Source organism: Columba livia, chromosome Z, assembly GCF_036013475.1.
Source record: "Columba livia isolate bColLiv1 breed racing homer chromosome Z, bColLiv1.pat.W.v2, whole genome shotgun sequence".
In the NCBI taxonomy this organism is placed as follows: domain Eukaryota; kingdom Metazoa; phylum Chordata; class Aves; order Columbiformes; family Columbidae; genus Columba; species Columba livia.
Genome location: NC_088642.1, coordinates 15,220,183 through 15,232,493, shown reverse-complemented (window position 1 = coordinate 15,232,493; position 12,311 = coordinate 15,220,183). Strand labels below are relative to the sequence as shown.

Below are 12,311 nucleotides of genomic sequence, written 5' to 3'. Positions count from 1 at the left end.
AGGGAATACATAAACCTGCTCTTGAAAAGGGCGAAGAGGTGACATTAGCAGATGTTTAGGTTAGAGATGGAGGCAAGGGAAAGACAAGGATGGTTGTGCACTGGAGTAACTTCCATATGAAAGTCCTTCTGACAGTGTAGCATGTGCTTTTAACTCCTCCCAAAGGGCTTCAGAGTGAGACATTGAACAGAAAAATACAGTCACAGCAGGAAAAAAACTTGATAGCTAATTCTTGTACACTTGCCTTTTGGGTGGTTCTGGGGGACAGTCTTCAGTTACTGTAGATGCATGTCCCCTGTCACATGGCTACAGGAGGGCCTGGCAGATGGGTCGCTGAGATCAGACATGGAAGCACGACACATTGATCTGGCAAGCTTCCTACTCTAAAGTGGATAAAAATCTTTCTTATATATGGTAATAATGTAGCAAAGGCTGTTTGAAGAAGGCAGGCCTGAACTAGAAAACTTGATGTCTGATTTTGGGTTTGCATGGTAAGGTGTCGGTAGAAGGGTGGCTGCAGGGGTGGCTTCTGTGAGAAGATGTCAGATGCTTCCCCCATGTCTGACAGAGCCAGTGCCAGCCAGAGCCAAGATGGACCTGCTGCTGGCCAAGGCCGAGCCCATCAGTGATGGTGACAGCACCTCTGGGATAACATATTTAAGGAGGAGAAAAGCGGCTTCACAACAGCAGCTGGAGGAGTGAGAATATGTGAGAGAAACACTTTGCAGACACTAAGGTCAGTGAGGAAGGAGGGGAGGAGGCGTCCCAGGCGCTGGAGCAGAGGTTGCCCTGCAGCCCGTGGTGCAGCCCATGGTGAAGCCGCTGTTCCCTGCAGCCCTCGGACGTCCCTGGTGGAGCAGATACCCACCTGCAGCCCAGGGCGGATCCCATGCCAGAGCAGGTGGATGTGCCCAAAGGAGGCTGTGACCCTGTGGGAAGCCCGTGCTGGAGCAGCTCCTGGCAGGACCTGTGGTGCCGTGAAGAGAGGAGCCCAGGCTGGAGCAGGTTTTCTGTCAGGAGTTGTGACCCTGTGGGGGGCCCACGCTGGAGCAGTCTGTCCCTGAAGGACTGCACCCCTTGGAAAGGACCCATAATGGAGCAGTTTGTGAGGAACAGCAACCTGTGGGTGGGACCCATGTTGGAGAGGTTTGTGGAGAACTGAATCCTGTGGGTGGGATCCCAGGCTGGAGCAGGGGCAGAGTGTGAGGAGCCTTCCCCCTGAGGAGGAGGGAGTGGCTGTAACAACATGTGATGAACTGACTGCGGTCTCTATTCCCCATCCCCCTGCATGGCATAGGGGGGAGTAGGTGGGGAAGTTGGGAGTGAAGTTGAGCCCGGGAAGAAGGTTAGAGGTGGTGGGAAGGTGCCTTTAGTTTTGTTCTTGTTTCTAATTATCCTGTTCTGATTCAGGTTGGTAATAAATTAAATTAAGACAGTTGTTTTGCCAGTGGTTGTTGGTGAGACGTCTCCTTGTACACATCTCTATATATGAACCTTTTGTTCTGTTTTCTCCTCCCTGTCTATCTGGGGAGTCGAGTGATAGAGTGGCTTTGGTGGGCACTTGGTGTCCTGCCAGGATCAACCCACTACATGTAACTTCTTACATCACTATGTTCTGCAGTTCAGTGGAGGCAAAGCAGTGTATAGAACGAGTTTTGAAAACTGTTTGAGTCGAATTAGGTTGAAGTGGTCAGGTAGTAAGCAATTGGTAGATGCAGTTGATTGACTTGATTTTCAGTTTTGTCCGTTGTTTTTTGTTGTCGGTTTGGGATTTTGTGTGTGTGTGTGTGGTCTTTGCTTTTGTTGCGTGGGTTTTTTTTGTGTTTTATTCCCCCCTCCCTCCCAGCAGAAAGTTTAAATTTCTTTAAATTGAACATAAGTTCAGATGCTGAACCAAATAGGTGAGGTTTTTAGATACATCAAGCTTTGTGTACTTCTGTTAAACTCTTCCTTGCTCCTTTTTTATTTGGTAGTTTTGCTTCTTCTGTTGTGCTTTTTTTTCTCAGTATATTTAAACAGGAAAGACTGTGTGATGTGTAAGTAGCTCCTCATTTCCAGATCTTTTGACAATAATTCTCACTGACACTGGACTATGGTGCATGACAACAAATGAGACTGGCTTCTAGTTTTTATTTTGTGGAATGTTTTGTGAGTGATCCACAGTGCTTTAGTTGTCTGCCAGATAAGCGTATTCACAGAGTGGTTATTGTACTGTAAAGGAAATTACTAACCTGTGTAGACTTGTCTTTAGCACCTAGAATCAATATTTGTGGTCCTTGAGATCCTGTCATTTGCCTTCACCTTAAAACCTGTTAGCTTCCTTAAGGTTATTTGCATTTGTAATTTTTCTTTGTATTCAAATTCAAAATTCAGTTATTCCTGTGTTAGGTTTCTTCAACAATAGTTTTCAGGAGAGGAGGTGGGGGGAATGTGCTCAGTTGGATGTTTGCTAGTGAGTAGCTTTAAACTGAGGGTGTCAGGGCAGAGGGCAAATTAGGTCCTGGTTTTGTTTCCCTGTACTTTCCTTACCAGCTTCATTGTAATGCTAGTAGAAGTGTTTTAGTATTTGTGGCATGTGAACTGAAGGTTAGATGCATTCAAGAGGCCACGCTGGAAAGGATTGCAAGTTGCTTGTGGTTACCTGACAATCCTGTCTTACATGGTGAAAACAGGTGAGGCAGGGGGTGCCACAGCTTCCTTTAGTTGTTGGTCTTGGCGTTTTGCTGTAGTCTCCTTTTATGGTTCTGTCCCCTGGTGCTTTTTGCTACAATGTATGTCTTCCTTCCATCTGAAATCAGTACTGATAGCAATAACCTCAATTCTATTTTTTTCCTGCTTTGAAATTTTAAAAAATATTTTTATATATAGGCGAATTTTCCTGGCTGTGTCCAGTGGTTATTTTGTTGAAAGATTTGTTTGAAGAATGATGTTTTAGTCTATGGTTGTGTGGAACATTTTTTTGTGACAATTTTATTTAATAAGAATGTGTTGTTACAGGCTTTTCTGTTTCAGAAGACTGGCATTTTTAATTTTGAGAGTATGTTCATTATTTGAGACAGCTACATAAAACAGAATTTAGAATATAGGATGAATTCAAGACAATGTAGACCAGGTTTTCTAACTACAATGTTTTAGAGTGTCAAAATATTGTGAGGTATTGTTGATCATGTTGCTAATTTTAGCTACTTTTACACTCTTTTCTGTCACAGCCCCATGACTTTGATGAATGCAGATTTGATATTAGCGTAAACGATAGTGTTTGGTACCTCCGAGCTCAGGACGCAGACCACAGACAACAGTGGGTAGATGCAATAGAACAACACAAGGTATGTTTTTTCTTTTTTTTGCTATTTCCTTTTCCACTCTCTTATTAGATCTGGTGGTGCTTGCAGGGAGTTGTAAGCTTCCCTGTACAGTCATTAAAGTACTCAAGGTATTTATTTATGACAGGTAAAAGCTGCAAAATTGAAGCTGTGTGTTAAATATGTTTCAAATAAATTGATTTGCTTGTTCTTCATAGATAAGAATTTAGAGAACTGAGATATAACTGTGAACCTTTCTTGAGCTCTCTAGCTTGGAAAACAAAAGCTTGCATTATGTTTGAGTGACTTATTAATGGTTTTGTCCATCCTCCCTCACTGATTATTGAATCATTCTGTATCTGTCTTACAGGTTAAACTTGTTAGTCCTAGAGTCCGTTCTCCTAGGCTATCTTTCTGGTTTTAGGCTCCTCTCTTTCATCATTTGGCTGCTTTTACTGTATCTGATTACTGCCATTTGTCTCCTTGTCTTTTAAGGCCCTACTCTTCATCAGCATTTTGGTTCATCTTTCCTGATCTGTTCCTTATGTCTTTCAATTAACTAATTTATTTTCATTTTAAAGTATGTAGCATGCAAAACATCCATTTTGTTTTCAGGTACAAGATAGGCACTGCCCCAAGGTGTAGAGTGTAGCTACAATACTTAGCACAATGCAAATTCTGCATCTGAGTTGTACGGGTGTTACAGGAATACAAATTACAATAGGTATCTAAGTACATATTTTTACCTTGAGCTTCTTGAAGTATTGCTTATGAGTACTATGTGTAATTAGGAAGTTTCAGCTTTTATTGGGCAGTCCTTACAATAAGCTGTACATGCTCTTAAATTTAAAGCGCTGCCTTTTGATAATGGTTCTCTAAAGAAAAATCATCTCAATTAGAGTATTAGTCCATTTATAGACTGGCATTTTGCCTTCACTTGGATACATGGGTAACATTGAAACATACATATTAAGTTAAAAAAACAGGATTCTTTTCTTTAGTCTAGTGAAAAAATACAAATTTAACCATGGAGTATTCTGAAAAAAAAATACTGAATTTTTTTACTATTGCAATATGTGAGAGAAATATCCAAAGAGATATACTGAATAAGTTGCTGGATTACATATCCATAGAGCTGGCATTTGAAAAGGTGTTTTACAGGCATGGAGGTCTTGAGGTGTGGGTTGTGGGGACCTGGATCTTTATAACCTTGGGCTAAAATTCAGGATAGGTTTGGTCAGTGATTAGATGGTGAAATGTAGAACTTAACCTGAAGTCTGGCAGAAATGCAAGCTGGGTCATTGCATGGAATGAAGGAGGAAAAAACATAAATCCTGTCTTAAGCTCTACTCTGCACAACCTCAAAGGGAAGTCTTTTTCATGTTCTTCTTTTCCTTCTTCTAAGGTTGTCCTTAACTGTTGCTGAGTTCTGAGATGACAATTCTAGGAACCACCTGTTTATAATATTAAAGTATCAAGTGGTATTAGTTTTTAATTTGTCATTGAATGTGTAAATTTGGACTTGTTTTCCTGTTTCATGAAAAAAAAAAAACAAAACAAAACCAAAAACCTTGCAGTTATCAACACTGAATTTTCTTCTGCTTTACTGCCGAGCCCGTGTCGTGAGGCACCTGTTTGTTTTTCTTTTTGTGTCTGGTATTATTGGTAAACTTAACTAATCTTACACAACCTCCATTTTAGATCATAGTGAGTGTTGAGGGATTTAAGTTCTAGCAGTGCAAAAGTGGCCTGCGTTTGTGAAGAAGCCTGATTAATTAGGCAGTTTTTCCACTTAAAAAAAAAAGAGGCCTCTTTTAATATTGATTTCAGTTGAGATGGTTTAAACTTTCATGCTTTGCAAGAATTTGGTGTTCTTTAAAAAAAAAAAAAAGGCAATAAGTTGTACCAGATCTGTCTTGACATTTAAAGGAGTGGAGTGAGAAGTTAATTGGAAAATTTCACTACTTGTTTTTTTTCAATATTTACATAGAGTTATTATTCAGTTAGGGGTAATGAGTGCTTTTTTAATTATGTCATTAAAGTTATCTTTCTGCTCATTGCTAAAAGAGAGTCATGTTCTGGAATGTTGTATAAACTGAAGAAAAGTATGTCTACAAGTAGGAAGTGGGAATAAAACTATTTCTGTATATGCTGAACTGATGAGAAATAGTTCAGTTTGCATTTTGCTGTCCTAATGTAATAACACTGGACTTCACTGTTCTGAATCTGATGGCTTTTTTAGTATGTGTAGTTTGCAGTTTCACGGCTATTTGACATCTTTTATTTCCTTGCATACTCCTTTTTGCTCCATAGTGTTTACAATATTCAAGACAAATAGTTGTTTTCATTCTTAAATGGAGAGGAAAATATTATGGCACTTCACTTCTAAACAAACCATCAAACCAGTTCATATATTAAAAGCATTCTTTTTGTAGTATGCAACTAAATGCTATGATCAAGACAAAGCAAGGAAAACAGCGAAAGGTAATGTAGTCTTGTAAAAACAGCTTGGACTCAAGAGTATATAATTAAATCTCAGAAAATGAGTTATTAGTGTGTTTTTTCCAGTGCCGTATTCTGTTGTCGTCATAATACAGTAGCAGCTTCTTGTTATGAATGTTGTAGGTATGGAGGTGCATCTGTTCCTACTCACTGTTCTTTTTAAAATACATAGGAATCTTGTTACCTGAAACCTTGGAAAAATGCTATATGCACATAACTATGTATTTGATCTAATTAAGCATAAACCAGAAATGTTCAAATCCAGTTTTCAGGCTGATTATTGTTAACATTTCTTATAGAATGTGTCCCCAAATGTCTTGTTTTTATATTTTCCAAATTGAGTGGTTAGTGCTATATCCTATAATGTACATACATTTTCCAGTAATTTGTTCCTATAAAGCTGTATCCCTTAATACCATTGATAGGATCTGAAAAATGTGTTTTCTTGAGTTTGCAAGTTAATCGCATTTTTCATTTGAATTTGTATGAACAACACTTCAGTGATACTTAGCTTTAAGTAACTTTTCACCCATTCTTTAATTTTCTTCACCTCTTATGGAAGTTTTATGTCTAAACACTTGATTAAGAAGATGTGCTTTTGTGAGGCAAAATATCCTGTTTCACTGAAAAGTTTGGATTTTTATTTGTGTACTCTGAAATTTTCTGGAGAAGCTGTCCTGGTCAGGTTACCAAAACTCAAGCAAAAGTTCCTTGATAACTTCTTACCAGATAAAAATGGGTTTTATTTGAGAACTAGGTTCTTGAACAGACACATAATAATTTGAATAAAATTGACAGAGGAAATTATATCCTTTACTAAGCAGTCATTTTTATAAACTTGAGCCTACTGCTATATAAAGTACTTTTTTGTTTGTTTTCGAAGCTCTTTGTTGCTTACAGAGTGGGTAGGTCTGGTAGGCTGCTTAAGCTATTTGCTAACAAAAGTATGTTTGTGAGACTTACTGTAGCATGTCACAAGGTTGTTTATCTTTAGACTATGAAAGATGGACTGAAACTTTGTGAATGTATCTCACTGTGCTCCAAACACAGAAAACACTGATTTAAAATGAATTTTTTATTAAATTTGAGTATGAGCAGACTCAAAATCTTTCTGTTTAGCAACACCAACGAGTAGCTGGTAGCTGAGAAATGTGAAACTTCTAATGTTCAAGCATAAAAACTGTTAAACTTTGCTGTGTCTTATTATTGCATTAGCCTTTTCTTGTATCAAGGTTCCAGAATGTTTACTAAGTTCAGTGTTTAAAGTACAGCTTCTAAAAAGCTTATTAAAATCTCCCTGGACTGGAGGAGGGAAAAGTCTAAACCAGCAGTGAGGCACATAAGGAAGTAGTTCTCGTGTAACCAGGAGTCCTTTCGTCTACTTAAATGTTTCATTAAATGTAATGAGCAGATATTTATCTCTAAAATGTCTGATTTTAAGGGTGTGTATCATTAGGAAGCTTCTCGTCTCTCCTGCCATAAGAGATAGTGAGGTCTAGGATGGCTGATAACCTTTTCTTAGATGGATCTAATGGCAATGGATATTGCTGAAGCACTCTAGACCAGATTAGGTTTCCACATTTCTCCCATTTAAAAACATTGATAGTGCATGAGCACCAAGGTATCAAAGCTTTTGAAAGCTTGCTCTCTTCTTAAATCATAAATTGAAGGACCGACTCAAGGACCCTACCATGGTTTGAAAATGGAGTATGGAGTTTCTAACCCAAGATTAGTGAAACTGTGTTAAATGTTGTTAGTTCTCTGCTATGGGGAAAATGTCTGGGTTTACCTGTAGAGAACATGGACTCCTGCAGCATGTAAGTTCTAATAAATAAAATGAATGTGTGCTACATAGCATGAAAAAGTGTTTCATTACACATATTGAACTTATCCAAAGTTTTCATTCTTTACTCTCTGTTCTGATGGAGTTGATATGTTACCTCATAAACTTCTGTTACTTTCCAAAGGTATAGATGAGGGGAGTCAATTGCTGTTTGCTGTGAGAACCATCTGGATAATTAAACTTATTTTGAGCAAATTAATTTGAACTCATGAGACCTAGATGATTATTTCCTGCACTGTTAATCTTAACACCCAAGTTGAAAACTTTGAGAATTTGTTAAGAAGTGAATGCTTCATGAGAAACTCTGCATCAGCTTAGACTTGCCCCAGTTAGTTCCATCTTAGTTTTAATCTTTTTTACACAGATTCTGAATGTGTTCATTATCAACTTTGTGACTCTTCAGCAAAATTGATAGGGTTTGAAGTCTTCGATTTTCAAAATCTTGTGTTTATCAACATGAAATATTGTTTTAAGACTTGCTGAATTTCTTAGAATACCTTTCTTCAGTGTGGTGAGCTGGAAAATTTCATTCTCCAGGCAGACATCTAGATGTCCTACAAGTTTGGCATGTAAGGAGTAGATAGGTTGCTATATTGGGTTTGCATGGTAAGGTGTCGGTAGAAGGGTGGCTGCAGGGGTGGCTTCTGTGAGAAGATGTCAGACGCTTCCCCCATGTCTGACAGAGCCAGTGCCAGCCAGAGCCAAGATGGACCTGCTGCTGGCCAAGGCCGAGCCCATCAGTGATGGTGGCAGCGCCTCTGGGATAACATATTTAAAGAGGAGAAAAGCGGCTTCACAACAGCAGCTGGAGGAGTGAGAATATGTGAGAGAAACACTTTGCAGACACTAAGGTCAGTGAGGAAGGAGGGGAGGAGGCGTCCCAGGTGCTGGAGCAGAGGTTGCCCTGCAGCCCGTGGTGCAGCCCATGGTGAAGCCGCTGTTCCCTGCAGCCCTCGGACGTCCCTGGTGGAGCAGATACCCACCTGCAGCCCAGGGCAGATCCCATGCCAGAGCAGGTGGATGTGCCCAAAGGAGGCTGTGACCCTGTGGGAAGCCCGTGCTGGAGCAGCTCCTGGCAGGACCTGTGGTGCCGTGAAGAGAGGAGCCCAGGCTGGAGCAGGTTTTCTGTCAGGAGTTGTGACCCTGTGGGGGGCCCACGCTGGAGCAGTCTGTCCCTGAAGGACTGCACCCCTTGGAAAGGACCCATAATGGAGCAGTTTGTGAGGAACAGCAACCTGTGGGTGGGACCCATGTTGGAGAGGTTTGTGGAGAACTGAATCCTGTGGGTGGGATCCCAGGCTGGAGCAGGGGCAGAGTGTGAGGAGCCTTCCCCCTGAGGAGGAGGGAGTGGCTGTAACAACATGTGATGAACTAACTGACTGCAGTCCCCATCCCCCTGTGATTCTCTGAGGGAAGGAGATACAGAAATCAGTAGAGATAAAGTTAAGTCTGAGAAGAAGGGAGTGGTGGGGACAGGTGTTTGAAGATCTAGCTTTCTTTTCTCATTACCCTGCTCTGATTTGATTAGTAATAAATTAAGTTAATCTTCCCAAGTTTACTTTGCCCATGACAGGTAGTTGCTGAGTGATCTCTCTATCCTTATCTCAACCCATAAGCCTTTCATCAAATTTTCTGTCTCTTGTCCAGCTGAGGAGAAAAGTGATAGAGTTGCTTGGTGGGTACTTGGTGTCCAGCCTGGGTCAACCCACCACAGATTCCTTTTGCTTTTGAAGTGATGATCTACAAGGTCATTATACCTAGAGCAGGAAACATGAATTTCAAAGTGAGACACTGAACGGCAGCAAGTTGCTACCTTGAAGAAGTGACTTAGTTGTTTCTACTGTTCATTAGACACTCCGAGAGGAGGAGTCAACTATTTAGAACAGGGGTTATACAGAACCATCAGGCAAGTAAAACAAAGGTTTCTTTTCAAGCAAATTTTTTCCCCAAATAGCTCGGGGAGAGGGGACATTGCAGCCTCGACAGATCAAATATAGTTTAGTTTGTAAATAATTCTAATATCAAACTCTTGATATGCTTCAACTTGTTTTCTAAATTATCAGTAGTCAAACTTGGAGAGATGCTTCAGTTCCTGTTTTTTTGCATTAAGTACACAACTAGTTTAGGTAGTGGAAAGAAATGAAAAGCTGGATTTGTCAGGCTAGTAAAGTCAAATTTAGGCGTAAGTATTAAAACAGTCCATTGACTTTCTTTATTGAATAGATGCACTTCCAAACAAGTAAACTAGAATTGCGATATTTACTTTTGAGACTATTATTTTCTGAATGTTGATCCTAGTTCAAAGATTAATTTGGAAAACTGCAAAGCAAAGGTTAAGCAGCATAATTTTGATTACAGTTAATAAGGACATTCCAGAATATGAGGGGTGGTGGAGGGAGAGAAGAACAACCAACCAATGTTTTCAGCTTAAAATTTTCACAAAATGCTTGTTAATCACAACTGTGCTGCTTTGACTGAAAGAGGTTTTTTTTAATGCAGTTAGAAACTTCTTTTTCATAGCTAGCCTGATTGTTGTTTGCTTTTAGCTTGAGAACAAGAAGATAAAACTCTGGGACAGAGTTAATGGTTTTCTTCAAGTAATTGTCCAGTGTCTTAGAGTTGGAACAAAGAGAACATAATAGTTTACAGGTATCTTACTTGTTGTCTGGGAGCCAAGGCCTGTTCTGAGCTCTGTGCCTGCAGGGGTGAGTAGCGAGGAAGTGGGGCAGGGATGGGGCAGAGCTTGACTGACATCCAGGGTGATCAGTGAGAATATTCCATCCCATTAGCATCATGCTTTGTATTTAACACAAGTTGAGTGTTCTACCAAGGGAGACAGAGACCTGTTCTGATTCTGCTGCATTTCAGTTGAGTTCTGTTTGGGAGTTCCTTTAGTTCAGACTCTTTCCATCCTGCTGTTTGCAGAGGCCTCTGGGCATTTTGGCCATTTTCTCTTTCCCTGGAACTGGCTATTCAGGACCAGAGTGTTGTCTCTCCCTGGAACTGGCTTCTTGGTGTGGATGGAGTTCATGAGGAATTACATTGTGTATCTTTTACATTAAACAGCACTGGTCCCCATATGGACCCTTCAGGGATGCCAGTCAGTCATCACTTATCTCCATACAGACACTGAGCCAGAAGGCTGTGCTGCCATCCAGCGAGACCTGGACAGGCTGGAGAGTTGGGCAGGGAAAAATTTAATAAAATATAACAAGGACAAGTGTAGAGTCTTGCATCTGGGCAGGAACAACCCCAGGTTCCAGTATAAGTTGCGGAACAACCTATTGGAGAACAGCATAGGGGAAAGGGACCTGGGAGTCCTGGTGAACAGCAGGATGACCATGAGCCAGCACTGTGCCCTTGTGGCCAGGAAGGCCAATGGCATCCTCGGGTGTATTAGAAGGGGGGTTGTTAGTAGGTTGAGAGAGGTTCTTCTTCCCCTCTACTCTGCCCTGGTGAGACTGCATCTGGAATATTGTGTCCAGTTCTGGGTCCTGCAGTTCCAGAAGGACAGGGAACTGCTGGAGAGGGTCCAGTGCAGAGCAACAAAGATGATTAAGGGAGTGGAGCATCTCCCTTATGAGGAAAGGCTGAGGGAGCTGGGGCTCTTTAGCTTGGAGAAGAGGAGACTGAGGGGTGACCTCATTAATGTTTACAGATATATAAAGGCTGAGTGTCACAAGGATGGAGCCAGGCTCTTTTCGGTGACAACCAATGACAGGACAAGGGGCAATGGGTATAAACTGGAACACAGGAGGTTCCATTTAAATTTGAGAAGAAACTTCTTCACGGTGAAGGTGCCAGAGCCCTGGAACAGGCTGCCCAGGTAGGTTGTGGAGTCTCCTTCTCTGGAGACATTCAAAACCCACCTGGACACATTCCTGTGTAGCCTCATCTAGGTGTTCCTGCTCTGGCAGCGGGATTGGACTAGATGATCTTTTGAGGTCCCTTCCAATCCCTAACATTCTGTGATTGTGTGATTCTGTGACCACTACCCTCTGGATGCAACTATCCAGCCAATTCCTCATCCAGTGAACAATCGACCCATCAAATCCTTACCTATCCAATTTAGAAAGTATGCCATGGGGGACCATGTGAAAGGCTTCACAGAAATCCAGATAGACAACATCTTTAGCTCTTCCTTTGTCCACTGATGTAGTTACTCCATTGCAGAAGGCCACTAGGTTAGTCAGGCAGGACTTGCCCTTGGTGAAGCCACACTGTCCTCCATGTGCCTTAGCACAGCTTCTAGGAGGGTCTGTTCCATGATCTTCCCATCTACTTCCTCTCCTGGAGTTTAGGTATTTCAGTAAGACGTGGTTGCTAAATAATTTGCTTCCTCAGCAGTAGTTGGTGAGGTCTGTAAAAGAAAAAGAATGTGGCTGTCTAATCTGATGTTTTGGTTTGTTTTTTGGCATTTCATCCTAACATGGGTTCCTCTGTCCCTTATTTCCCTTCTGTGCCCATTGACAAATTAGCTTAAGTAGAAATAATACTAGAGATGAAGGAAAGTACAGGAGGTATGCAAATAGGTATATTTTGTTTTACTTCTCAGGTTCATAGTGAGGATTGTAGGAGACTGATGATGAGGCCTCCTTTTTCTTTGATTAGTATTGGTGGCTTAAGTGCTGGAACAAGTTTCTTCAGTAGTCTTGGTGTCAGCT

At 41.0% G+C, this 12,311-nt stretch overlaps 1 protein-coding gene across 3 annotated transcripts in view; it reads left to right on the top strand.

Annotated features, from left to right (window-relative positions):
* CERT1 (ceramide transporter 1) overlaps positions 1-12,311 on the top strand; it is an 84,845-nt gene that overhangs the window by 23,031 nt on the left and 49,503 nt on the right. For all 3 annotated transcript variants that reach the window (XM_065047350.1, XM_065047348.1, XM_065047349.1), the window contains exon 3: positions 3,210-3,326. In XM_065047350.1, the coding sequence (XP_064903422.1) occupies positions 3,210-3,326 (117 nt within the window). The remainder of the gene's footprint in view (positions 1-3,209; positions 3,327-12,311) is intronic.